We start from the raw sequence: 27,687 nt of genomic DNA on the forward strand, positions 1-27,687 counted from the left end.
CCCTGGGATAGGCTGAAGATGATGGAGGCGTTGAAGGTGTCTCCAGCCCCCAGGGTATCCACCACACGGGGCGGCGGGAAAGCATCCGAGTGGAGCAATTTGCCATCAGGGCCCAGGGCGTCGGCACCCTCCTCAGCCCAGGCACAGACAAGCACAGCCCTGCAAGACAGCTCCACTTAGCTGGATGTTAGTCCACCCCTCCCCCAAGTCATCCCCTCAGCCCCAGGGCAGACCCCTGGCAGCACCTTCCTGGCTTCCCCAGCTCACCCTTTCCTCACACGACCATACAAGCCCCTCAGGGCTTCCCCTGCTGACCGGAACCCCAAGTGCTTGGCCACATCTTTGCTGACAAACACCTGTGGGCAGTGGAAGAGAAGCTGGTGGTCACCTCTAACTTGCCGCTCACCGACAGCAGCCTGGCATTGCCCCTTTTACAATACGACTCTCCCAACATGTCCACGTACATCCCCAACATAGCATCTCACTGTCCCACGGCAATATGGTTTTCTTTTTTCTTTATTTTTTGTAAAGACAGAGTCTCCCTGTGTTGTCCACGCTGGTCTCAAACTCCTGGCCCCAAATTATTTTCCTGCCCCAGCCTCCCACATTTCTGGAATTACAGGTGTGAGCCATTACACTCAGCCAGAAAAACATTTTTTTTTCTTTTTTTTTGAGACAGTCTTGTTCTGTTGTCAGGCTGGAATGAAGTGGCACAATCTCATCTTACTGCAACCTCCACCTCCTGGGTTCAAGCAATTTTCTTGCCTCAGCCTCTCGAGTAGCTGGGACTACAAGTACATACCACTATGCCCAGCTAATTTTTGTACTTTTAGTAGAGATGGGGTTTCACCACATTGGCCAGGCTGGTCTCGAACTCCTGATCTTGTAATCCACCCGCCTCGGTCTTCCAAAGTGTTGGGATTACAGGCGTGAGCCACCGTGCCTGGCCAACACATTTTTTTTTTTGAGATGGAGTTTCATTCTTGTTGTCCAGGCTGGAGTGCAATGGCGCAATCTCAGTTCACTGCAAACTCTGCCTCGCGGGTTAAAGTGATTCTCCTGTCTCTGCCTCTGGAGTAGCTGTAATTACAGGCATGTGCCACCACGCCCAGCTAGTTTGTATTTTTAGTAGAGACAGGGTTTCTCCATGTTGGTCAGGCTGATCTCGAACTTCCAACCTCAGGTGATCCGTCTGCCTCGGCCTCCCAAAGAGCTGGGGTTACAGGCATAAGCCACCGTGCCCGGTCCAGAAACATATTTTTATTGATGCTTATATATGATAGAATACAGCCTTGTAAATTGTTAAAAGCCCTGGTCAGTTAGTTAAAGGATCAAAGGATTGAAACCCCACAGAAAGCCTTGAGCGCCACCTTGGGGTGGAATCTATCACCGCCATGCTGGCTCCCTGGAGCGGTTTTGCTGGGTTTTTCCACGCACAACTATGTCCTCTAGGTATGGTTTCTTCATCTGGAAAACAAAGGGGCTCCCTCAACACTAGCTACATTTTAGAATCTCCAGAGATAGTTTTGGTAAAACACACACACGCACACGCACACGCACACACAGAAGCCTTGGCTCTACCCCTGCCAATCAAATAAAAACAAGATGGTGGGGCTCGGCCATCTTTTTTTAGAGTCAGGGTCTCACTCTATTGGCTGGGATGCCGTGGTGCAATTATGGCTCACTGCAGCCAATTATGGCTCACTGCAGCCTTGAACTCCTGGGCTCAATCTGCCTGCCTCAGCCTCCTGAGTAGCTGGGACTATGGGTGGATACCACCATGCCAGGATTTTTTTTTTCTTTTTGACAGAGACAGGGTCTTGCAATCTTGCCCAGGCTGGTCTCAAACTCCTGGGTTCAAGTGATCCTCCTGCAGTGGCCTCCCAAGGTGCTGGGATTACAAGTATGAGCCACTGATCCTGGCCTAATTTCTTAATTTTCATAGAGACAGGAGTCTTGCTATGTTGCTCAGGCTGGTCTTGGATTCCTGGCATCAAGAAATCCTGCCTCAGCTTCCCAAAGTGCTTGGATTACAGGTGTGAGCCACTGCACTGGCCTGCATTCATCTTTTTAAATATGCAGCCAAGGTTGAGGACCTTGGCTGGATGGTCTCCAACCAGCTTCTGCTATGATGCTGGGATTATCTTCCAAATTCCTTTTATACCAAGCCTTTCAAAAAGTAACTAATGCAAGTCTCCTCCCCACCCTCCCCTCATCCCTAGTGACCCCCACAACCTGCCAGACAGCCTTGAGTTGGAAGAAACCTCAGAGAACAGTTGTGTGCCCTCATTCTACAGCAGAAAAGCCTCGGGAGCCCCAGAGAGGAAATGCTTCCCCACAGGCTTGCCCTATGGCTGTCTAGGCCCTACCCAAGCCCTCTGGGTATTCCTACACCTATGCACCCTCCTGGGGTGGAGACATTCTACTCCTTGGTCACTGCTGAGGCCTGCACTGGAGCCCAAGGCTATGTGTCTACCTTTTTGTTTTAACCCCCAACCAGGAACCATTATTCCAACTGTGGTAGGCATGATAAAAGGACTCTGGCCCCCTTTAAGAACCAAATTAGTGGTCAGCCACGGTGGCTTATTGCCGGTATCCCAGTACTTTGGGAGGCCAAGGCGGGCGGATCACCAGGTCAAGAGATCGAGACCATCCTGGCCAATATGGTGAAACCCCGTCTCTACTAAAAATACAAAAATTAGCTGGGCTTGGTGGTGCACACTTGTTGTCCCAGCTACTTGGGAGGATGAGGCAGGAGAATTGCTTGAACCTGGAAGGTGGAGGTTGTAGTGAGCTGAGATCGTGCTACTGCAGTCCAGCCTGGCGACAGAGCAAGATTCTGTCTCTATAACTCGATCAAGACAGTTGCGGGTGGGCAAAAAACATAAAAATAAATAAATAAATAAATACATAATAAGAAGAACCAAATTAGCTGGAAGTGGCAAAGAGAGGCTGCATAGGGCACCCACCACGTCTCCATAGCCAAACAGCTGGAAGAGCTCCTCTCGCGGCTTCTCCACCTCCACGGACACCCAGATCTTCTGCTCCGGAGGCTGCCTGGCATTGTGCATGTCTATCCGCTGTAGCATCTTCACCTGCTCCAATGCATTCCGGCCCTGGGGCAGCACGGGACAGCTGAGGACTGCTGAGCACTGCCTGGCCAATCTGGCTCATTCTTCCTGCCCTGCTGAAACTCTGGGTGAGGAGGGAGAGGGCCTGGGGGAAGCTGGGCTAGAACCCCATCCTAAATCTCAAAATTCAGAGCTGTCATGGACCTTGGAGACCTTATCAACCAGCTACACATTCCACAGATGAGAAGACTAAAGAATAACAGAGACTGTGAAAGACCTACCATAGGTTAAATGATAGAACTCAGGACTTCTCAGGATTTCCTCCCACCTAGACTCCAAAACCTCTCTTGGAGTAAAGGTTCTAGTTCCCTTTATTTGGAAGCTGAGTCAGGCCCTGTCCTTCCTGCTTCCCCAGAGGTAACAGGTCAGGCCCTAAGCAGTCAGACTTCTGCCAAAGGCAGTTGGAGGCGGTGGGGCAAGCCCATAGCACAGAAAGCACAGGACTTTGCCTGGAGTCAGCTGTGCCTATGTTCTGCTGTGTGTCCTTGAATAAATCACCTTATCTTTCTGGGCCTTAGCTTCCTCACCTGCAGACATAAGGAAGGATGGAGAGGGAATACAGGGGTTGGATTCATTTATCTCTAAGGTACTTGATGGTTCAAACACAGCCAGGAGGAGAACATGTGGAGGATACTGGCGGGTTGAGCCCACTGAAACACAGGTAAGGCAGTGCTTGCCTCAATGTGGATCCACTTGAACCGGGTCAGATCAACCTTCTCAAAGTCCTTAGCAGACACATCTGGCAGGCTCCTAGGTCACAGGATGGAAAGGACAGAGAAGAAAGAGCGTGATGGGGTCAGCCAGGGCCAGGGTCTCTAACCTGCAGCTGTGGACCCTGTGCCGGCACTGCCGGCAGCATGTCAGGAAGCTGGATCCACAGCACAGGATTCTCAGGCTTAGCTCCAGGTGGGCCCTTTCACAGTCTGCTGGAGTGCCCCTTCCTGGGTTTGAGATTGTGATTATCTCAGGGTAAACTGAACAGCAACACGTGTCAACCGGCCAGGTTTGTGTCTTGGAGACAGCACCTCCCAGAATACACCAGGAGTGCCAAGCCTACACTTCCCAGAATCCCCTGCAGTAGCACACAGCTCCCACAGGCAGAGCCCTGAGAAACTATAAAGCCTGAGACCCTCTGCCTGGGCTGTCTGGTCCCCCTCACTTCTGGCGACCTAGCGTTGGAGCTTGCCTATGGCATCCATGTCTTGGGTTTAGTAGTTCCCTGTTGCAACCCTGAGGTCAAAGTAGTTGGCACTTGAGGAAGAGTTTGTTTGGCTGGTTTAGGAATGGAGATCCTGGGTGGGAGTCTGCCTTGACCCTCCTGGGCCAGAGACCTCAACTCAGCCAACATCCCCGCTCCACAGTCTGTGGTGAAATCCTTCCACTTAACTATAGCTGTGTGACCTGCCTGGGCCTCTTGGGAGGCTGCACGCCCGTTGATAAATGGGGCCGAAACCCCCAGCCTCCTTGCAGGCTGCTGCAGTTGCAGGTAATGTGTGTGAATGTACCTGGACTGAGGCCAGCAGGCAATAAATATTTCTCCTCCGAGCTCCTTTCCCTCCTCTTCTGTGAATAGCTACATTGTGTCCTTGATCAGGGTTGCTACAGATTGTTGCTTAACAAGCATTTGACTAGGATTGCCCAATGTGAAGGTCACCTGTAGCACATGTGCCCGCCCACTCACTCACTGCACATACAGGCCCAGGGATGGCTGCCCCTCCTCCAGGTCCAGTGGTCAGGCTGGGCAGTAGGGACAGCCTAATCCCCAGGGCTGCTGAGCTTGGGCCCTCTGAGCCGTAATAGTACCTGGCATGTACTAGGTTCTCAGTAAACTAAACCTCTAAAATCCTGCAGGAGGAAGTGTGTGAGGGATGAGAAGTGTCTAGGCCCATGGGCCTCTCTTGAGTGGCCTGGGACCCTGAAGGGAGGGATGTCCCATTCCCCCAGGTCAGCGCCACGTTACATGCCCTGATCCGCTTACCCAGTGTTCCTCTCCTTCTCCTTCACCAATGGCTAGAATGGTGTGTGGCATGTTTGGCCTGGCTTCATCATGCTGGAATCTTTGGGGGGGCTCATCTCTTTTGCATACCCAAACCCTAGCTCCTTGGTGCCATGCTGAAGGCTGGCAACTCTGGGGCTGACCCTGGAAATCCCAGTGGGCCCCCCTAGCCCTTCTTGAGAAGGGTTGAATCCCATCTCTCACCCCTCTGTCCTGAGAACAGTTTCCCCACACCCACACCCACACCCACACCCAAGCTGCTGATTAACTGTTTAATAATTATGGAGGAATCACTTCATAAATTACATTTTATATAGGCCTGTTTGCCCTTCTTTGGTGTTGACCAAGGCCAGTCACCAGGCATAGCAAAGCCCAATCCTTCCCACCTCACTTTTCCCTTAATTGAAAGCAATTCAGAAATCACTGGACATTTTGACAGGGGAGCAATTTCTGGTACAGAGAAGTCAGAGAGGAGGGCAGTTGGGATGCCCATGGTGGCGAGTGAGGGAACTGATTGAGCCAACTGATTGGTGGGTTGTGGCAGGGCGAGGCCAGGGGGCCTTACGTGTCATGGAGTACAATGGTACGGTTGCCATTGGAGTTGTTGATGATGCAGCAGGAGCTGGGGGTGTCCCCCTTGTTCTGCCAGGCCACCTGAGACACGTCCACGCCCCGCCGCCTGAAGTCAGCCACTAGGAAGCTTAGGGTGGAGGCCAGGCCAGGGAAAGGTCAAGGAGAAACAGATTAGAGCCTGCAAGTGACCTGGACCTCCCATGGGAGTGGGGAGGGGGTACTGGAGCACACGAGCCTCTAAGAGAAGAAGAGTCTTGTTCTGGGAATTTTGGTGATGGTGGCAGCAGCTGGCAAGGCACAGACAGTCATACAAACCTGTCATAATATAGGATGGTGCGGCTACCACTGGCCTCGTTGATGATCACTGTGGCGATGGGGACGGAGCCTGTGGTCTGAAAGACCATGTAGCGGAGGTCCACAGAATAGCGGCGGAGGTCATCCAGGACAAAACTGCCAGGGCGGAGTAACCCGAAGGGGGTGCAGTTCGACAAGGGTTTGGGGACTAGAGGGTAGCTGGCAGGGCCACTAGGGACCCTGAAAGGCAGGGGTGCAAGCAAAGGGGGCTGGGAGAGAACTGGGAATCACAGTCTTGCCACTGGCAGTGCAGCAGGGCAGGAGAGGCAGGAGTGCAGAGCCTGGAGCTCAGAGAGAGAAACACTAAGGCCATCCTTTTAGGTCTTGGCTGAAGCATGCCCTGATCCTGACTCTGTTTTTCAGTCCAACTCAAGCTGGAAAGGATCTGCTCCTGTTCATAAATTTGGACAGGCCCTAGAACCTGTACCCTGTTTGAACCAAGCAGGTGGAGGCTCTGTGGCTTGTTTGCTGCAATGCCCAAGCAGGATTAATAATTAATCTCCAAGGAAATACTTTGTCCCCAACTGTCCTCCACATGCTCATCCATGGTGCTGTCCTCTCCGAGTCCCTCCCAGTCCTAATGCTGTGATTTCTCTCACTCTCTGCCTGCCTCCAGGAGGCCCAGCCTGGAAGTGGTGCTGCCTTGTGAGCCAGCTCACTGCTCTGTCCTCCTGCAGGTGACAGGTGATCCCTCCCAGGCAATTAGCTGGCTCCTGGTGCCTGATGCCACTCAGTATCGGCCTGGTCCAGAACTCTCTCCCAGAATGCCCTCCACGCAGAGTGAGCCCAGGGGCGAGGACAAGGAGACCAGCCCCTGCCATCCTGGCCCTCTCTGGACGTGCACTGTTCTGTGCTGAAGAACTGGCAATTAGGCTGGGCACAATGGCTCACGCCTGTAATCCCAGCACTTTGGGAGGCCGAGGCAGGAGGATCACCTAAGGTCAGGAGTTTGAGACCAGCCTGACCAACATGGAGAAAAGCCATCTCTACTAAAAATACAAAATTAGCCAGATATGGTGGCACATGCCTGTAATCCCAGCTACTCGGGAGGCGGAGGCAGGAGAATCTCTTGAACCAGGAGGTGGAGGTTGCAGTGACAGAACCACTGCACTCCGGTCTGTTACCAAAAAAAAAACACCAAAAGAACTGGCAATTATGCCCAGCAGTCCAGCCACCATCCTGGCTTTTCTAGCCTGGCCAGAGCCTGCTTTCAGCAACACCAAAGCTGGATAATACAGATTTGCATAAAGGTACCAAGTCGGGGCATCATTCCTTGACTTACAACTCCTTTAAATAGCTTTCCCAAAGCATTGGAAATATGGTTTGGTGTGCCAAATAACTTTTGCATCTACAGTGCCTGGCACGTGGTAGGTGCTCTCTAAAGGTTTGTCGAGCACATGGGAGGATTCTGAATAGCCCTCCCATCGGCATGATTGCTATGTAAAGGAGAGTTGGCCACCCTAGACGAGAGCCACCTCCTGCCTCCAGCCTGGAGGAAAGGAGCTACTGAAGAGGTTTAACGAGTCACCAGCCCCTGGCTCTGAGCCATCCTGTTCCATCTCACAGGGCAGATTCTCTCCCTCTATTCTCTTCCTGCCAGTTCATCAAGGCAGGGAGTTTGGCTATAGCTCAGGCGGTTAGACTTTGCTAGCAGCCCCCCTCAAACTAGAGTTCAAAGGGCTGCGCTTCACAGGCCAGCACCTGGCAGCCTGCCCCAGTGCCCACAGTGTGCAAAGTGTGGGCCTCACCTCCCGATAAGTGCTTGCTGAGTCGGCAGCACCAGAGGTCAAAGGGCTCTGAGGTCCCAGCAGCAGCCAACATGGAGGGCACACATGAGCCACTTAGGGCTATAGCCCTGCCAGCCGGTGAGCTGGGAGGTGTGGGTTCTGAGCCCAGCTTTAGCACGTGGCTTCAGGGTGTCCTTGAGCAGGGTACTCTCACTGCTTCAGTGAACAACAGGGACATGAGCACCAGCCTGCCCCTCAACTGGGACAGAAACTGTGGACCTGGACCCGGGGGCCATGGCTGCAGGCCATTCCTGAGGGAGGATGGGTACAGCATGCCCCTAACTGCCTTCTGCCTCAAGCATGGCCAGGATAAGGGACTTAGGAAAGGCAAAGGCAAATCCACCGCAGAGTCTGCAGGAGGCAAGGAAGGAGAAGGGAAGAGGCTGAAGCAGGCTCCAGGAAGTGGCCAGGAAACCAGCTATGACAAGGAAAGCTTCACAGGGGCAGCATCAGCCCCCAACTGCAGAGAGGCAGCACCAGAACAGCACTGAGAGGCTGGTGCTCCACCATCCCTGCTCCCCACGTTTCTGCTGGCCACAACCCATTTCTAATCCCCCACCCACCCAGGGTGGACACATCCTTCTTCTCCCCCAACGATGCAGGCAGGCCTTCCCCAGTGGGCACTCCCTCCTGGACTTACTCAGCAACATGGCCGGGGGCCATGGAGCCCATGAAGGCGCAGGGGGCTCCGAGCAGGGAGAGAACGGTGCAGGAGTTGGACGCGTTGCCTCCACGCTGCCATCTCTGGGACAAGCACCTGCAAAGCACAGGGAGGGTCCCTGCAGTCCCAGCAGGCTGGTCCCAACCACAGTCCCCCATATAGGGACCTACAGAGTGTGACAGCTGGGGACTTGTCTCAGACGGCATCTAGGCTGCTGTCTCACTTTCTACCCGGGGCAGCCAAGGCTGGCCAAGGGAAGGAGCTTGGCAGAGAGCGGTGTCTGCCTCCCCAGCTCAGGCTAAATTCAAGCCCACAGCAGTTCCTTTCCATGTTTCCATTTGTTCCTAGGGCACCAGGAAACCTCTCTCTTGGGTCCATCACAATTTGAGAGCCCTACTCACTCCAGATATCTCCTCTTCACCTTTTCCCCTGGTCGGAGCTGCTCACGGAGGCTGTACCTTTGGCCTCCTCCTTGAGAGCTGCAGCAACTCCAAGGACCTCGGGAATTAAATGCTTCTTCCCAAAGGTATCATATTTATACCTACCACTGTCTTAGGAGTGCTTACTTCAATAGAAACTGCAGAGCTGGCCGGGTGTGGTGGCTCACACCTGTAATCCCAGCACTTTGGGAAGCTGAGGTAGGTGGATCACAAGGTCAAGAGATCGAGACCATCCTGGCCAACATGGTGAAACCCTGTCTCTACTAAAAATACAAAAATTAGCTGGGCTTGGTAGTGAGCACCTGTAGTCCCAGCTACTCCGGAGCCTGAGGCAGGAGAATCATATGAACCTGGGAAGCAGAGGTTGCAGTGAGCCGAGATCACACCACTGCACTCCAGCCTGGCAACAAAGCAAGACTACGCGCCCCCCCCCAAAAGCTGCAGAGCCATAAGATCAAATGAATAAGACAGGACAGCAAACCTGGACATTGGTCATTTAAGAAGTGGCAGCAGGGAGCACTTCTCCATCTTTACTAAAAATCGATCAAAAAGAAACTAACAAGACACATCTGAAGAGCTTCATCATCAGCAGCAGCAAAAATGATAACTTTCACACACAGTCAAAGCACTGATCACCTCACGGTGTTACAGGAGCACAAATGAGAAATCATTAATCAGTGTTATTACCTTTGAGGTATGAATGGTGTTATTTCTATTGTGCCAGTTCCAATCATAATAATAATAATAATTGTGGCAGCTTACAAAAAAAGGAGCAGTACCAAAGAACCACTAATTAAGAGAAAAAAACTGAACCAGAATTTTTAGGCTAAAGCATATGTGTATACAAAACTTCAGTTTTGGGAAAAGGGGAGCATGATGTCATTTGAGAAAAACAATAGTAGACCAGGCACTGGCTCATGCCTATAATCCCAGCACATTGAGAGGCCAAAGCAGGAGGATTGCTTGAGCCCAGAAGTTCAAGACCAGCCTGGGCAACAAAGGGAGATTTGTCTCTACAAAAATTTTAAAAATTATCTGGGTATGGTGGTGCATAGCTGTGGTTCTAGCTTCTCAGGTGGCTGAATTTGGGGGAGCGCATGAGCCCGGGAGGTTTAGACTGTGGTGAGCCCTGATACTGCACTCCAACCTGGGTGGCAGAGCGAGATCCTGTCTCAACAACAATGACAAAGGATAGTAATTTAATTTTCTTTTGTTGAGACAGAGTCGCTCTGTCACCCAGGATGCAGTGCAGTGGCATGATCATGGTTCACCGCAGCCTTAGCCTCCCAGGCTCAAGTGATCCCCCAACCTCAGCCTCCTGAGTAGCTGGGATTATAGGTGTGCAGCACCATACCCCACTAATTTTTTAACATTTTTTGTAGAGATGGCATATTTTTATGTTGCCCAGACTGGTCTTGAACTCCTCGGCTCAAGCAATCCTCCTGCTTGGGCCTCCCAAAGTGCTGGGATTATAGGCATGAACCACTGCACCCAGCTGGTCAAAGATTTTCAAGCTAAGCTTTACAGAAATTTTTACAAAAAGAAAGGAGGAATCTTGAGGAATCTGACTTGATCGATAGTTAAGGACAAAGCTGATGTGGGAACCCAAGTTTCCTGACCCCCAGAGCCATTGCTGTTTACTCTGTGTGTGTGTGTGTGTGTGTGTGTGTGTGTGTGTGTGTGCTTCTGGGTTAGGGTTAGGGTTAGGGTTAGGGTTTACTCTGTGTTTTTAAACAAAAAGTAGTTAGGCCCAAGCTTTGATGAGGTTTCTAAGCTAGGGTATATGGCCAGGCATGGTGGCTCACACCTGTAATCCTAGCACTTTGGGAGGCCAAGGTAGGCAGATCATGATGTCAAGAGATCGAGACCATCCTGGCCAACATGGTAAAACCCTGTCTCTACTAAAAATACAAAAAATTAGCTAGGTGTGGTGGCGCACACCTGTAGTCCCAGCTACTCTGGAGGCTGAGGCAGGAGATTTGTTCAAACCTGGGAGGCAGAGGTTGCAGTAAGCTGAGATCAGACCACTGCACTCCAGCCTGGTGACAGAGTGAGACTCAGTGGGAAGGGAAGAGGGAAGGGAAGGGAAGGGAAGAAGAGGGAAGAGGGAAGAGGGAAGAGGGAAGAGGGAAGGGGAGGGGAGGGGAGGGGAGGGGAGGGGAGGGGAGGGGAGGGGAGGGGAGGGGAGGGGAGGGGAGGGGAGGGGAGGGGAGGGGAGGGGAGGGGAGGGGAGGGATTTCACTCTGGGGAAACCCTTCAAAGTGACACTGTTATTTCCTGTGCAGAAATGCTCAGCAGAGCAGGAGGATGCTTTCTGGAAGGCTCTCCTTTGCATGGGTTCTGGGTGGCAGGGGTCACATCCCAGGCAAGAGTCCCCAGCTGCCTGTCAAGCACAGAGACCCCGGGACAGGTGGGGCTGAGATGCCCAGGAAAGGCTGGGTCCCACTGGAATGTGCTCTTCTAGGAGGCAAACAGTCCAGGAGCCAGGCTGCAGGGAACCAGGGCCACGGGGCTGGAGGAGGGGCATGGTCTGGAGGGCAGGAGCATGGCAGACAAGGGAAGGGGCCCTTTAGAGAGGTGTCTCACTCGGTGCCCACCTTCAGAACCTGCCCCATTAGTGTAGGCACCAGCAGGACTTCCTTCTCCCACCTTCCTGACATAATTGAGCTGAGAAGAAATGAGACTTCAGCTCTGACAGAAAAAGATGCTGAGTCTTTCCCAGGCTCTCCATGGTCCTCGGAGAGCCTGTGGCCCTGGAATTTGCACTGTTCCCCTGAGATGAACCCAACTCCTCACTGAGTGCCATGTCCTGGGGCTACCTCGACCTTGCATAGTGGGTCAGGTCTACACAGTGGCTTGCCTGTGCCCCTCCCCCCCATCCCTGCACCCATGGCAAGGGGCTCTAACCCCTGGCAAACCAAATCAAAGGGTCAATTCCAAGAGACAGCAGCAAAAGGACAGGGTGTCCAGGAGACAACGGCGGGCGGGGTACCAGACTTCATGCTAGGAGACTTGAGCTGCAGCTACTGCTGTGCCACCATTTAACTCCGTGGCCTTAGAAAACTCCAAATCTTCAGCTTCCTCACCTATATAAAGGATTTCACTGATCTTTACACAGTTCTCATGAGCTGCTAGGAGGAGAGTATGAAATAATATATGGGACAGTGATTTGTGGCCATAAAGCCTGAGGAGTGCCCGTGTGTCTCACCTCAGCCTCATGGCCATCAGCAGTGTCGTGTCTTGCTGGAGTTCAGTCTTGAACTGCCTCTTATCCAGTTCTTAGCTGGGACAACTGATGTAGCCTAGGAGCAATTCTCAGTATTCTAAGCATTCGCTGACGGCACCAAGAGAAAGCTAGTGTCCTGCCCCACAGAAATGCCTTCACAGCATTATAGTGTAACGGTGGAGCCCTTATCAAGAGTAAAAACAAGAACCAACAGGCTGGATGTGGTGGCTCACCCTGTAACCTCAGCACTTTGGGAGGCTGAGGTGGGCAGATGACTTGAGGTCAGGAGTTCGAGACCAGCCTGGCCAACCTGTCTCTACAAAAAAAAAAAGCTCTGTCTCTGCAAAAAAATAAAAAAATTAGCTGGATATGGTGGCATATGCCTGTAATCCAGCTACTTGGAAGGTTGAGGCAGGAGAATCACTTGAATCCAGGAGGCAGAGGTTGCAGTGAGCCAAGATCGTGCCACTGCAGTTCAGCCTGGGTGACAGAGCAATATTCCACCTCAAAAAGAAAAAGAACCAGCCAGGCATGGTGACTCACAGCTATAATCCCAGCACTTTGGGAGGCTGAGGCAGGCGGATCACAAGATTGGGAGTTTGAAACCAGCCTGGCCAGCATGGTGAAACCCCCATCTGTACTAAAAATACAAAAATTGGCCATGCATGGTGGCACACCTGTAATCCCAGCTACTCAGGAGGCTGAGGTAGGAGAATCGCTTGACCCCAGAAGGCAGAGGTTGTAGTGAGCCAAGATCGCACCACTGCACTCCAGCCTGGGTGACAAATCGGCTGGGTGCAGTGGCTCACTAGCCCCCCACACAGGATCTGATTCTCTTATATGAGGCTGATCCCAGCGCTTTGAGAGGCCGAGCCAGGAGGGTTGCTTGAGCCTAGGAGCTCAAGACCATCCTGATCAACATAGAGGGACCTCGTCCCTGCACAAAATTCAAAATACAGCTGGGATGGTGGCATGGGTGTGCGGACTCAGCTACTCAGGAGGCTGAAGTGGGAGGATCACTTGAGTCTAGGAGGTCAAGGCTGGCTAATTTTGTATTTTTAGTAGAGACAGGGTTTCTGCACGTTGGTCAGGCTGGTCTCGAACTTCCAACCTCAGGTGATCTGCCTGCCTCAGCCTCCCAAAGTGCTGGGATTACAGGCATGAGCCACTGCACCCCGACTTTCAGTTTCTGGCAGATAACTGAGAAGGATGTTTTCCACTACTAAAGGCTGTTCATTGACCTTTGTGAAAGAACCTCTGGTAAACTTCTCTTGGAATTTAGCACCAGGAAAAAGCTTGTGGGGCTCATGAACCAGCTCTATCCATAACCCATGGTATCTCATGTTTGCCTCCAGTGCCAGCAAGCCCTGAGATATAGTCAAAGCTCAAATGCCATGGCCTCAGATGTTCTCCAGCAGTTTGATTGTGCATGCTTTTTACTGTAAGCGACCTCAAATCTCTCAGAAATAGGCGCAAGATATATGTGGTAAATAAATAGAAGTAAATGTTGGAGAGGTAAGTGCATAGATTTGGAGTTTAAAAAGCAGCAGCAAAAGCAGGAAACGGGTCCTGCACCTTGGTAGCTGTGTGCTCCTGGATAAACCCCTTCATCTCAGGGGTTTATCTTCATTTGCTTATCAGTAAAATGGGGATCCTGATGCCTGACACCACCCCTGACTTGAAATGGAAATTGGTCAACACAATGCTATCCAAATCCTGGGTCGTCTTATTAAAAGCCTCAATTCCTTCCTCTCTTCTCTCCTGTGGGGAGCCCCCCCCCCCCAAGATTCCCGGGTAGAGGGTCTAGGTCAGGCCTTGAAGCTGGGCTCTCAGGGCCTCACTGCGGGGTTTCTACAGGCACAAACACTGGGCTGCAGCAGCCACTGTGGTCCCGAGGGGACCTGGGCACCCCTACCTTATCTCCGAGTCCTCCTTAGGGTACTTGTCCACCAGGCTGATGACGTCCAGCACCACTAGCCCCACGCACAGGATCTGCTTCTCTTCCATGAGGCTGCTCCCAGAGCTTCCTGACCGCCCAGCTGAAGGGGTTCCTCCCGGCCTCTGCCTCTTATCCAGGAGGATGGTGTCCCCGCTCCCAGGAGCTGCCCTGGCTCCTCCTCCACGTGGGAGTTCCTCCTCCAGGGAGCCACCTGCAGCGGCGCGGGGTGCAGGGAACGAACGGAGCAGGGCCCTTGCTCCCGACGCCCAAAGACCCGAGCTGGCCTGGGAAAGCCACCCCCGAGGTCTTGGCCCCCGGTCTTCCCTTAGCAGGTTGCCTGGGCCTGCAGATGGCAACGCCTCCCACTTCTCAGCCTCAGTTCCCTTGCTTGTCAGATGGACTCGGAGCGGATGTAAACGTTTCTAAAGCGCAGCTAAGAGATCTCAAGAATGCAAAAGAAAATGGGCTGGAAATGCGCTACTTGCCCCGCCCTCTGCTGCACCTGCGTCTCTGACTCCCGACCCTGGACCCGCGGGGTGGAGTTGGGCCTCGTATCTGCAGCCCTGCCCGTAGCCCGCCGTCGCGGCCGCCCTGCCCGCCCTGGTTAATCCCAGCCGAGGCCACGCCTCCGCCGCGGAGCAGCCAGACTCGCAAGGTGGGCTGCGGCCTCCTGTGACGGGAACGCCGAGCGCCCCCTGGCGGACGCCGGCGTAACGGGCGCGACTCGAGGGAGGTGTCGCTGGAGCCTGGCTAGCGCCGCTCGCGGCCTGAGCTGCTCCGAGCCTCCCCGAGCCGGGCGGAGGCGGTGAGCGCAGTGCGAAAGCCGGAGTCCCCTCTGGAGGCTGCCTTCTCTCCCGCCCCGTGCCCTGTGCACTCCTGGCAGTCCCCAATCCCGTACCGGAGCAGAACGGCTCGTTTAGATTTTTTTTAGAAAAACCAAGTGTCTTTATTCCCGGATCGTTTAGTACGGCGGTGGGCGGCGCCCGCGCGGGGGAGCCTGGCTCCCAGGGGCTCGGCCTGGAGGGCCGGTGGAGGGAGCGGAAGGTGCGAGGATCTGCTCCTCCGCAGGCCGGCCCTGGAAGGGTTCTGCGGGGATCGCGCCTGGCCAAAAGTCTGCACCCGCGGCCCGGGCCGGGAGAGGCCGCTCTGGGCACGGTGCGGCTGCGGGCCCGGGCGCGACGCTCGCCCAGGGCTGGGTGCCCTGTCCCAGGCGGGACCCCGGGAGCCCGCTGCCCCAGCTGTCTCTTTGGCCGACGTAGACACGTCGGGCCGGGCCCCCAGTCTACGCGTGTTCAAGCTCCGCGTCCTCATAGAGCAGGACCCCGCTGAAGACTGTGAGCGGCTCCTGCGAGTGCGCCAGCGGCCCCATAACCAGGTCGATGCAGACCGTGTCCCCGGCCTGCAGCGGCAGGATGAGGCTGAGGACGCCCAGGGTGCCGGGGCTGGGCTGGCTCTCGGCCACAGGCTTATTCTCCAGGCCCTCGGGCTCATAGCCGCCGGAGTCTATGCGGGCCACGCCCTGGTTGGAGCGGGACAGCACGGCCTCCACCTTCTCGTTCCGGTGTCCAGTCAGCACGGCGCTCAGCAAGTAGCGTCCGGCCAGTGGCGCTGTGAACTTGCCTGGGGACAAAGAGTCAGTCAGGGGAGCCAGGGAGGCCCCTGAGCCAGCAGAGCTCCTGTACTGGGGAGGGACCGGCTCGCTGGAATGTAGACGCAGGGAATTGGGGGCTTTGTTCACTGTGCATCCCCAGCACTTCAAACAGTGCTTGGCAGAGCAGGCCCCAGTAGAGAGCTGCTGAATGAAGGAATCACTACTCCTCCTCCCCACTGGATGAGAATGAGTACATGAAGAAAGAGCCAGGGTCTCCCCAAATCAGAGAATGAAAAGATTCACACTGTCAGAAGAGGCAAGAATGGGAAGGTATCACTGCACACCTGACCCATTTCCCCAACTGTTCAACCCAGCCCCTCCCAGGCCTACCTGTCTTTGGATCATAACCGCCTCCATCATTGAGCAGGACTCTGTCAAAGGGGACTGTGCCTGGTTCAGACCAGGGCAAGCTCAGGGCAGCTGAAAATGCCACGCGGGGCACAGGGGCTGCTGGTGCCCCCTCCACTCCTGTTGGGAAGGCCTAGTGTTAGAGGGGATGCTCAGGGCAGAGTGCCAGCCCAGGGCTGCCTGAGGACCTCCATTTTCCAACCCCTAGTCACTTCTCCCTCCAGAATCAAATGAAAGGCACTCACCCTGTTCACCTTGAGGACCTGTGAGAAGAGGAAAGGGAGCAGTGAGAAGCAGGGCAGCTCTCACCAAGTCCCTCAGCAAGCATCTGCTTAGGTTCTCCTGTTGTGCTGGGTGCTACGGGGACTTCAAAGCAGGAATTGGGGTATCAAGAAAAAGAGGAATAGGTAGGGTCCATTCTGTTCAATTGCTGGGCCATCCCAGCCTTTTACACCCAGACAGCCATAATAGGCTCAGCTTTCGTCTCCAGTATTGCAGTGGGGCCAGCATTATCTATTAGCCTCCTAATACCCATTAACCAAACACAGTGACTATCACAGTTTCTCCTCTTTCCTCTGTCTTTCCTTTGTCAGGTAGGAGCCAATTCCCCTGGTCAAGTTTAGAGTGGAATGTCAAGCCTGGGACTGCCAGCAGGGGTCCAGATTGGGGACTTGGAGGGTGGTGGCAACCCTGACTGCAGTGAGGGTCTCAGTGTACATACCTGGTGGCCCGATGGGCCCCTCTTGCCCGTCCTTGCCTGGATATCCTGGTGGTCCAGCAGGGCCTGGGGGTCCCTGTAACCCAGGAGGCCCTGGGGACCCAGCCTCTCCTGCAGGCCCTACAGTGACAAAACTGAGTTGAGGGAGAGCCAGAAGAGGAGCTTCCAATGGGTAAGGAAGGTGGGTGGTGGCTTCATGGACAGGGAGAAGATGGATGGAACAGGTGGAGCTTTGCAGGCCGAGGGGGCAGTGGGGTCCCTGGCTGCACGTGCTGGACTCCTGGCTGGCAGAGCAGCATCCTCTCCACCCACAGGCCTAGTGAGCAGCCAGAGGGAGGGCCGGGAGCTAGGACCTTGCATCATCTCTTGCAGGCATACTATAACGCCTGGAATAGTAGTCGGGGCTGCAATTCATGCTGGGAAAAGCCAGGAGGAAGCAGAGTTGGAGGCTGGGCTGGGAGAGCGGGGAAGAAAGGCCTGAAAGGAGTCCTCTCATGCCTTTTGCTCACTCACCAGTGAAGTCTTTCATGCTGAGCTGGTGCAGATGGTGCTTCAGGAGCTCCAGGGAGCTGTTAAGGGCACTGAGCCGCCTGCCCAGACCCGCCTGCCCACCTAGCAGCTTCTCTAGCAGGGCTGCCTGTGTCCAACTGGTGGTGTTGGTTTCCCGTAGCCCGGCCCAGAGCCCAGCTATGTGTTTGGAAAGGCCCTCACGCAGGCCCTGCAGTCCCCCAGTCACAGTGTCCAACCGTTCACAGACTCCCTCTAGACGGCCCAGACGCCCCTCTAGGCTGGGGCACTGGCTGCCCTGTGCCTGTCCCTCCTCCAGGCCTCGGAAGCGCTCTTCACTCTCCGTAGCATGCTCTGTGGCCTCCTGCTGCAGCCTGTTAATCTCAGAAATGATGCGGTCCTTGGTGGCCCCCAGGTCAGCCAGATCAGCGCCCTGACCCTCCACAGTGGTCTGGAGCTCATTCAGTGAGTCATTAAGGGAGCTGAAGGTGAGAATCACCTCAGAGAGCTCTCCTTGCAGGGCCTGCAGGGCTGAGCCTGAGCTGCCCCCAAACACGCTGAAGCCATCCAGGGGCCCACGGCTTGGTCCCCCAACACCTGGACCAGCCCCAGGACCCCGAGGAGGCAGCAGGGGGCAGGAGCAGCGCTCCACACCATCCCGAAGGCGGCCTAGTTCCTCTTGGACTCCCCCACAGGCCCCACAGCCCTCATCCCCATGGGCCTGCAGCAGCCCCTCCAGTTGGCTGAGCCGGGCCGCAGTGAGATTCAGCCGCAGTGCTAACTCCGCAGCTGTCTCATCCTGTGCATCCACACGATCCTGGAGCTGGCCCACAACCCCCTGCAGTCCCTCCAGCATGGCCTGCCGGGTCTCCCCTGCTGTTTCCACCTTGTGCAGGCCTGAGCCCACAAGCCGCAGCTGCCCCTCACTGTCCAGCACCCTGCGCTCCAAGGCACTGAGGATCTCGCTGACTTGAGAGTCCTGCTCCCCAGGGGCCCCAGAGCAGATCTGCCCACATGCCTGCATGGCCCCTGCCACCTGCTCCTCCAACAGATCCAGCCGCCCCCCCAGCTCCCCACTCACATTAGCTAGCAGCGCCCCCAGCTGCTTTAGTCCGCCCCGGGCAGCAGGCAGCCAGTGGCCCAGTCCCCCAGGAGCCTCAGGCCAGCTATCCTCCTGTTTCTCCGAGGGGCCCAGGGTGGAGTTGAAGCGGTCCTCCAGGCGAGAGAGGCGGGAGGCCAGGCTGGTGTAGCCTGGGGGATGGCCCCCCTGCCCTGCTGCTCCTCCCAGCTCGGTGCCTCGCCGCCCACTCAGCACTGTCACTGAGCCAGCTACCACATCCAGCCTGCGCTCCAGCTCTGCCAGTCGCCGGCCCAGCTCTGGAGGGCAGCATTCCTGAGGGGGCCTGCGGCCCATGGCCAGGCCGACGAGCTGCTGTTGCCGCTCCTCCATGGAGGCCAGCAGCTTCTCCAGTGCTCGCAGCCGCTCCCGGTCCTCCTGCTGCTGCTGGCGGAAGCCATCTACCCCCGTCAGGCATACAGAGCAGGACTCCTGCAAGCGCTGCTCCAGCTGCTGCAGCAGTTCCTCACTGGGACCCGGAGGGGCCGAGGCCAGGGCTGGCGCCCTGCTGCCCACACTGCTGCTGCCACTGCTATGATGGTTGTTGAGGTGACCCAGCTCCTGGTCGTGGCTGGAGACACGGGTGTCCAGGAGCTGCAGTTGGTGCTGGATCTCATTGAGGGTTTCATGCACGCCAGGGCGGGCAGCCGCGTCGGCTGGCTGCTGCCTCCCGTTGAAGGCGGTCTCCACAGCCCTCTGCACATCCTCTGCCAGGCGCCCACTCAGTCCCTGCAGGATACCCTGCAGGCTTTGCAGCTCCTTGGACAGGCTCTGCACCTGCTCCTCCAACTGCTGCACCTTCTCTGATTCCCCAGGACCTGAGGAGAGGGGAAGGCAGAAGGCAGAGGGGCTGGACCCCAGAGCTCAGGGCCCCTGCTAACCCTAGCTCCAGCAAGGCTCAGAGGCCCAGGGTGGCTCTGCCTCTCCTTTGGATGATATTGGCAAGAGAAAAAGAAAGGAAACTCCATTCGCTGAATGCTTCTAGGCCAAATTTGAACCATGGCTCTGTTCTTCACCAACTGCCCTGGGGGAGGACCTTTCCCATCTTAGAGACTAGGAAACAGGACCAGAGATATTAGGTGCCTGGCCATGGCGCTCAGGTTTACTAAGTGGCTGTGCTAAATTTCCAACTCAGACCATATATCTGGCCCCCAGGACCATATCCTTTCCATCTGCCCACAGTGACTCTTTTTTTAAAGATGGGGTTTCACCATGTTGGCCAAGCTGGTCTTGAACTCCTGACCTCAGATGATCCAACCACCTAGGCCTCCCAAAGTGCTAGGATTACAGGAGTGAGCCACTGCGCCCACCTCGGTGACTCTTAACTTCTTGGAAACTCTTTTCTTATCTGTGAAAATATAATGACACTCTTCTGTCACGGGGCTGTCAAGAGGGGCAAAATGGGAGTGTCGGGGAGTCACTTTGGATGCCACAACAGTAGCTACAACTGGGCGGCACTTCCCTGCAACACAACAGGGACAAAGAAGAGGCTCTGTGGACGATGAGAGTTGGCCAGAAGTTCCTGTTTGCATAATTCTAGTACCACTATCTCAGGGCAGGGAAACAATACATCCGGTGTGCAGCACGCAGGAAGGAAGGCAAGCCACAGGAACTGCTGCATGCTGGGACCTGCAGTCTCCAGAGGCCATGGAGGGGTCTGGGACCTGTAGTCAGGTGCAATGCATGCTAGGATTTGTAGTCTCAACTGTCTGTCCCCATGGACCAAGCTTCTCAAAGGAATGTCCCCTTTTTCCTGCAGCTGTTTGAAGGATCTTGGCCACTTGTGGGCGTATGTGAGCACATTCTCTTTCTCAGCCTTCTTTTTCTCAGTCTCTCCACCTTTTGGGTGCTCTCTCTCTCTCACATACAGACACACACAAATACACACACATACACACACACGGGCAGGGAATTTCTGCGATCTCATTAACTCCCTTCTGTTCCCCTTCTCCCTGGCATAGGGCATGGGGGATTCCCCTGTAGCCTGGCCCCACATTTCCCCAATTCATCGGATCACTATCTGGCACTTCCCACCCCCACAGCAGCTCCCATACTCACCTTCTCCCCCCAGCCCACTGAGGGGACTGCCTGCGCTGGAGCCAGAGAGGTTGGGGCGGGCAAGCCGGGTCAAGGGCCTTGGTGTGGAAGATGCAGGCCCCAGTGCTGGAGCAGGATTCTCTGCACAGTCGTCGCCCCCATAACCCTGACAGCACCTCCACTCCATGTCCGTCACTGTCTTGTAGGCCACACGGTAGCGAGGGCGGAGGAAGCGGCGGTACCTGGCAGAGGCAGGAGGCCTCTTTATTCCTCCCTGTACTGCCAGTCATGTGACCCTGGTCCTTGTCCTTAGGGTTGAGCAGCTGCTGGTGGGCAGGACCTGTCCTTCAGGTTGGGTCCCTCTTACTGTCCAACATGTGGCCCTGCTCAGCTGACAGCTGTCAGCTTTTTTTTTTTTTTTTTTTTGAGACAGAGTCTGCTCTGTTGCCGAGGCTAGAGTACAGTGGCAAAATCTCAGCTCACTGCAACCTCCACCTACTGGGTTCAAGGGATTCTCCTGCCTCAGCCTCCTGAGTAGCTGGGATTACAGGCATGAGCCACCACGCCCAGCTAATTTTATATTTTTAGTAGAGACAGTTTTCTCCATGTTGGTCAGGCTGGTCTCGAACTCCTGACTTCAGGTGATCCACCCACCTCGGCCTCCCAAAGTGCTGGGATTACATGGGTGAGCCACTGAGCCCAGCCTAGCTGTCAGCTTTTTAACCAAGGGCTAAATCCCTGCTCCTCCTTCCCTTGCCCTGCACTGGAACCTTGAGCTCCTCTGCTTGAGCCTGAGCCACCCCAGAGAAGGTTTCTGGGGCTGGTGGATGAGGCAGATTTGCCCTCAGTATCTCCTCAAAAGCCAAACTGCTGCCTCGGTATCTCCTCAAAATGGCTGTGATCCAAGCCCTGCTCTGCCCTTGATCCCTGCTTTGTACGGATTCCCTGAGTTGGCCACCCACCATCTGCCCTCACCCACTTCCCACCAAGGGTCCATTCCTCAGCCCTGGGACTCACATGATGCTTTGGGGACACTGGGGCTGGCCCCAGGCACATGGCTGGTACTTGACATATGTCTCCACTCCATCCTCAAGGACACAGCTCACTGTCCGGGTCACCACATAGGCACACCAGTTCCTGTAGGTACAACCCCCTCTGCATCCAACAATCAAAGACACATGCCCTGGGGGAGGGGCCAGGGGCTACCAGAGGGGCTGAGAATGGTTCAAAAGATGCAGAACCCTTGGGGATCCATGAGAGCAAGGCCTTTGGCAGGGGCATCCTCCCTATCCCCCACGCTTTCCTGTGTAGCTGGAGCAGATGAAGACTTTTCAAGATAGGGAGAGGCGCAGAATGGAAAACCACAACCACAGAGCAGTCAGTCCCCATGGCGGTGGGGTCCTAGGGAACCTCTGAAGGTACCCGATCATGCGTGTCCCTTTCTGGCCGTATCTGAGTCCCCAGCTTGGCAGGCTGTGTGAGCACGACAGCCAGGGCCCTGTGGGTGATCTCCTGGACACCGGCTTCCACCCCACCCCTCCGGGATGGGAGCAGACCAGCTCCAGGTTAAGTAGAGAATAAGCCATTGATGAGCCTGACCCTCTTGGGGCCTGCAGTTCTTCACTCCTGGCCCCATTCATGCCGGCCTCTGATCTATGTCTGGCTGGAGGGCTGGAGGGAACAGAGCGGGAGTGGTGTCAGAATTATAGATTACTGGATGGGGCCAAGGGAGTCCCAGAGAGGGACAGAAGGTCTCCCTGAGGCTCTGGGGCTGGGAGACACAAGGCATCTGGCAGGAAGTCCTGGCCCATGCCCCTCAGGGCAGCTTCCCTGGGCATGTAACTGCAGGGCTCTGGTGCTCCACAGGGGGATGTGGGAGCAGAGCCCCTAGGTTACCCAGGGAGCGCATGTGCTCAGGGGATCCTGGAAAAGGCCTCGTTGGAAGGTGGGCATGTGAGGAGCCACCTGATGGATGGGCTTCCTCACTTCCCCTCTGCCCTGCATTATCGGACACAGCCCAGGGCAGGGAGCTAGGCGGGGGCAGCATTCTGACCCCCTTCTCACCACCGGAGCCTCGGGCTGGGACCCAGACTCTTACCTGTGGCGGCTGGCAGGCCGGGGGGCGCTCTGGGCCTGGGGCCCCCCGGGGCTGAGGGCCCCACCGGCAGCCGTGTAGAGGCTGTAGCCTCGAGGAGGGTAGCTGGCAGCCCCCGCAGCTGCGGTCAGCAGGCAGCAGAGGTAGCAGCTCCAGAGGGCGCGGGGGGCCATGGCGGGGCGCTCCGCAGTGGCCCTCAGAGACTCATCCCGTCCGGCTGCTGGCGCCTCTGCCGGCCCGGGGATGCCGCTGCTCTGCAGGAGGGCGCGAGCCCGTCCCGTCCGACCCGGCTTCCTGCCGGCAGTCCCCCGGCCACACGCCTTCTTCTTGGCTGCCTGGCTTGACCCCTCTCCCCTCCTCTTTTCTCCTCAGCTCCTGTCCGTCCTGCTCGGTTCCTTCCGCTCTCCTCTTCACTTCTGAGGGGGTTTGTTCTCTGTGCCCCCTCTGGGCTCCCGCGCCCCGTCCCTGCCCCTCTCAGGAGCTGCTCTCTGAAGCTGTGTCCTGCGCGACCGCCCCCTTGTCCCAGATGGCCCTCTTCTGGTCTCCCTGTCCTCTTTCCCTGATGACAGGATCCTGGGGGTGACAGGGCTTTGCCCCTGCGGCTGTTTGGAGGCGCGAGAATGGCCGTGGGGCGGGCCCTGGCCTCCTCCCTCCCTGCTGGCTCCCCTCCCTTCCCCCCGTCTGGCTGGCGGTCTGGCCTCCCCCTTCCTCTCCCAACCTCTCCAACCATCGTGCGCCACATCTGCTTCTTGTTAACTCCGGGAAAGAGGAGAAAAAAAGGAAAAACAGAAATGCCGCCGGGCTTGAGGCCAGCCTCTCAGACGGGCCACATGGAGCCCGGGCCAAAGCTGGGGAGGAGGCCCAGGGCTGGTCACTCTGACGGGAACAGGAGCCAGAGCCTCAGCTCTCCTGGGACTGGAGCCGGCCTCTCCTGGGGGAGAGGGAGGGCCCCAGAGAGGGCGCCCAGAGGGGAGGGCAGGACGGGAGGACTGGACAGGGAGAATGAGCTTGGAGGGCTCAGCAGGACTTCACTCGCCATCTAGTCTCCTTTTAAGGATGTGAAAATTGAGGTCAGAGTGGGAGCGTAACTTGTCCAAGGTAATACAGCAAGTTAGTGGTAAGGCTGAGAGTACACACTAAATACCAGGTCAGTGACTTAGGAGAAAGGAAGAGAGGAGAGTGGGCTGTTGGGCCAGGGAGGAAAAGGTCAAAGACTCCACTGAGGCAGACGGGAAATCCAGAGATGATAGAAGAGGAAGAAAGGTAGCCGGGTGCAGTGGCTCACGCCTGTAATCCCAGCACTTTGGGAGCCCGAGGCGGGTGGATCACGAGGTCAAGAGATGGAGACCATCCTGGTCAACATGGTGAAACCCCGTCTCTACTAAAAATACAAAAATTAGCTGGGCATGGTGGCGCGTGCCTGTAATCCCAGCTACTCAGGAGGCTGAGGCAGGAGAATTGCCTGAACCCAGGAGGCGGAGGTTGCTGTGAGCCAAGATCGCGCCATTGCACTCCAGCCTGGGTAACAAGAGCAAAACTCCGTCTCAAAAAAAGAAGAGGAAGAAAGGCATTTGGCAATGGAGGCAGGCTTCTGTCAAACAGTGGAGGGCACGTAGGCAGGGAGAGAAAACCTTTCTTTTTTTTTTTTTCTTTTGAGACGGAGTTTTGCTCTTACCCAGGCTGAAGTGCAATGGCGCGATCTCGGCTCACCGCAACCTCCGCCTCCTGGGTTCAGGCAATTCTCCTGCCTCAGCCTCCTGAGTAGCTGGGATTACAGGCACGCGCCACCATGCCTAGCTAATTTTCTGTATTTTTAGTAGAGACGGGGTTTTACCATGTTGACCAGGATGGTCTCCATCTCTTGACCTCGTGATCCACCCGCCTCGGACTCCCAAAGTGCTGGGATTACAGGCGTGAGCCACCGCACCCGGCCCCGAGAAAACCTTTCTTAAAGGGATAAATGAAAATGGGTCCTGGGCTTGTTTTGGTGGTGGTCAGGCCATAACTGGATAGGGGTGGGGGGAGTTAAATCGGGACCTATCTTTAGTGCACCAAAGGAAGTCACTCCCTAGACTATAGGCAAGTCTGATAGCTATCAGTGGATGGCAAAGAGCCGTCAGCCTGACCTGAAAGTTCCACCTGTGCCGTCTGGATCTGAAAGCTTGGTCCTCATCACCATCTGGCCCTCAGCGCTGGACCAGAGTCTCCAGGAGGTGGGATGCTTGGGAGAGAGAAACAAGCACTAGACAGAAAGGAGATAGGAGAAAACTATGTGCTAGGCACTGCGGAGGCGCCCAGGTAGCAAAGGCACAGGTAAGACCCAGGTGCTATCCACAAAAGGGCAAATGAGGCTGTTGGAGAATGGGACACAAGCCCCTAGAGAACTGCCACAAGCCAGGACAGAATGAGTGCCAAGGGGGCAGGGCAGAGGGATGATGCGTGTTCCAGCTAGGACGAGGCAAAAGACTGCAGGGGACAGTCAGAGGAGAGGTTGGAAAAGACAGAAGCTGAACAGCATTGGGGTGAGGGCGGGGGGGCAGGAGTCAAGAACAGAGACAAGGTGAGAAGAGAGAGAGATTCAGGCTCAGGGAGAGAGATCTGCCTCAATCTTCTGAGCTGTAACACAGGAGTAACAGGACTCTCCATCCCACTTTGTGAGGATTAAGTAAGTTAAGGGATGAAAAGTATTCTAGAACAGGGCCTGGCAAATGGTAAATGCTAAATCAACGTTAGCTCTGTTTTTGTCACGGAAAAAATGGGACAGAAATTCCAAGAGGTAGATTGTGGACAAATTAGGGAGAGACTCAAATGACTGGTTATGAGGTTGTATTGCAGGTTTTTGAGTAGAAGCATATACATATACACAAAAGAAGATATTGTGGGTGAGAAGGTTGAATAGGTGTCAGAGCACAGGGAATCTAGCCCCAGCTCCTCCTGGGGCTATGAACCAGCAAATCCCATGACGCAACTAGGAGTCTATGTGTCTTCTAAAGTCCCTTCCAAATTCTACATTGCAAAGTGGTGCAGACTTGGGCTGTGGTGACAGTGACCATGGATAAGCAGGGAAAGCTGTGACTGCTTGGTGACTGCCTGAGTAATGAGGGACCAGATGAAGGGAGACATGAGAGAAGATTCCAGCATTCATTTGAGCCAGGATGAGGAAGTCGGGAAGAGAGCAGGTCTGGAGGAAAGAAAAGTGACTGTAGTTTGGACATGGTGAATTTAAGATGAGAGTAACACAGCCTAGTGGAAACCAATGTCCAGGATGGTTAGCAGTGGTGGACCAAGGATTTTTCCAGCATGTGCAGGGCAATAGTTGGAAGCCATGAGAACGAATGCCATCAGATCATCTTGCCTCTGATGTCCTGTGACCCAGAATGTGACCTTGATGGCTAAGAGAAAAGTCTGTAAAAAGACAGGGTCAGGCTGGGTTCGGTGCCTCATGCCTGTAATCCTACTACTTTGGGTAGCCCAGGTGGGAAGATCACTTGAGGTTACGAGTTTGAGACCAGCCTGGCCAACATGATGAAATCCCATCTCTACTAAAAATACAAAAATTAGGCTGGGCGGGATGGTTCACGCCTGTAATCCCAGCACTTTGGGAGGCCAAGGCAGGTGGATCACATAAGGTCAGGAGTTCGAGACCATCCTGGCCAATACGGCAAAACCCTGTCTCTACCAAAAATACAAAGATTAGCCGGATGTGGTGGTGTGTGCCTGCAATTCCAGCTACTTAGGAGGCTGAGGCACAAGAATTGCGTGAGCCCAGGAAGTGGAGGTTGCAGTGAGCCAAGATCGCGCCACTGCACTCCAGCCTGTGCACCAGAGGAAGACTGTCTCAGAAAAAATAAAAGGAGGGTGGTGAAAGTAAATGCTGAAACCAACAGAAATGGAAATTTGTAGCTGCCCCTTAGAGCTCTGGGGATCAGCACACAGGGAGATTTGAAGGAAATGTTCACAGGAGATCCCAATTTCAAAGAAGTTGTCGCTGGAAGGCTGCAGCTTTGTCCCTGGTCTCCAGGATCTGGCTCTGGCCCTGGCAGGAAGCCAATCCACTTCCCCTCCAGATTGCCCCAGCTGCTGCTATAGGTTTTCTTTCTCTGCTCTTCTCCTTCTCCTCACCCTTTAGGGGGCCTCTGACAACCTGAAAAGTCACCCCAGCCATCTTGTCACTGTCCAATTGTTACCCATTCCCTCTCCTACCCTCTGAAGTTCAAAACTTCGGTGTATAATTTACATGTGTCAAGTGAAAAATGTTGGCTTTGAAATACAGTTGAGGTAAAAGTGCATTTCATTTGCCTGTCTTGTAATTAGGAGACAAGACCTAGGAGCTGTCATGAATGTTTGTGAGATCACAAATAAATCAGTGGCTCTAAGTTCACCAGGGAGGAAACTTCCCCTTGCTGGCTGAGCAGGCTGCAATGGAGACTAAGGTTAGAGTGAAGTGGCAGTGGTGATGGTGGCAGTGACATGCTGGTGGTGGTATTGGCAGGCAGCCATAGATTTCCAAAGTAATTGGTAAGAGTTCCTGACCCCCAAAAAAGCAAAGTTCCTGGTGGCACTAGGACATGATCTATTTTACAACCTCTCCAAGATGGGTAATTTCCAAGGATCTAGTGCCAACTGGCCCTACTAGGCAATTAACTAATTCATTCAGCTTTATCGACTGAGCAATGAGTTCATGACGAGGGTCAGGATAGCTGTGGGCACTAGCAATAAGGAGCATGCTATGTCTAGCTTCTCTGTCAGAGGACTGAATATTGGGAGGGAAAAGGGGGGTATAATGTGATTTGGGGTCTGGCACAGTGACTCACACCTATGCTCCCAACACTTTGGGAGGTCGAGGCGTGCAGATTACTTGAGGTCAGGAGTTCGATACCAGCCTGGCCAACATGGTGAAACCCCATTTCTACTAAAAATACAAAAATTAGCCGGGTGTGGTGGCATACCCCTGTAATCCCAGCTACCCAGGAGGCTGAGGCAGGAGAATCGCTTGAACTTGGGAAGCAGAGGATGCAGTGAGCCAAGATCACATCACTGTACTCCAGCCTCGGCAACAGAGCGAGAGTCCATCTCAAAAATAAATAAATAAAGTGATTTGGGCCTT

General features: G+C 54.9%; 2 protein-coding genes across 6 annotated transcripts in view; both read right to left on the reverse strand.

Annotated features, from left to right (window-relative positions):
- Positions 1 to 14,209, reverse strand: part of KHK (ketohexokinase) — a 15,315-nt gene extending 1,106 nt beyond the window's left edge. Inside the window, exons 1-8 of one of the 5 annotated variants that reach the window (XM_017964473.4) lie at positions 14,084 to 14,209; positions 8,482 to 8,598; positions 6,016 to 6,150; positions 5,693 to 5,827; positions 3,809 to 3,881; positions 2,970 to 3,116; positions 268 to 356; positions 2 to 159 (exon numbers count right to left, since the gene is read on the reverse strand). In XM_017964473.4, the coding sequence (XP_017819962.1) occupies positions 2 to 159; positions 268 to 356; positions 2,970 to 3,116; positions 3,809 to 3,881; positions 5,693 to 5,827; positions 6,016 to 6,150; positions 8,482 to 8,598; positions 14,084 to 14,175 (946 nt within the window). In that variant the 5' untranslated portion in view covers positions 14,176 to 14,209. Of the gene's footprint in view, position 1; positions 160 to 267; positions 357 to 498; positions 1,468 to 2,969; positions 3,117 to 3,808; positions 3,882 to 5,692; positions 5,828 to 6,015; positions 6,151 to 8,481; positions 8,599 to 14,083 lie in introns of those variants that run through there. The other 4 variants (XM_017964474.3, XM_017964475.4, XM_017964476.4 and 1 more) reach the window with 4 other exon arrangements.
- An 819-nt stretch (positions 14,210 to 15,028) lies between these two features.
- On the reverse strand, positions 15,029 to 23,202 carry EMILIN1 (elastin microfibril interfacer 1). Its single transcript, XM_035273573.3, has 8 exons — positions 22,584 to 23,202; positions 21,503 to 21,622; positions 20,507 to 20,727; positions 17,338 to 19,266; positions 16,828 to 16,944; positions 16,352 to 16,369; positions 16,089 to 16,226; positions 15,029 to 15,727 (listed from the first exon to the last, which is right to left on the reverse strand). The coding sequence occupies exons 1-8, from the start codon at positions 22,751 to 22,753 to the stop codon at positions 15,390 to 15,392; spliced, it is 3,051 nt and encodes a 1,016-aa protein (XP_035129464.1). The 5' UTR covers positions 22,754 to 23,202; the 3' UTR covers positions 15,029 to 15,389.
- Between the last annotated feature and the right edge of the window lie 4,485 nt (positions 23,203 to 27,687).

This window comes from Callithrix jacchus, chromosome 14 (assembly GCF_049354715.1).
Source record: "Callithrix jacchus isolate 240 chromosome 14, calJac240_pri, whole genome shotgun sequence".
Lineage (NCBI taxonomy): Eukaryota > Metazoa > Chordata > Mammalia > Primates > Cebidae > Callithrix > Callithrix jacchus.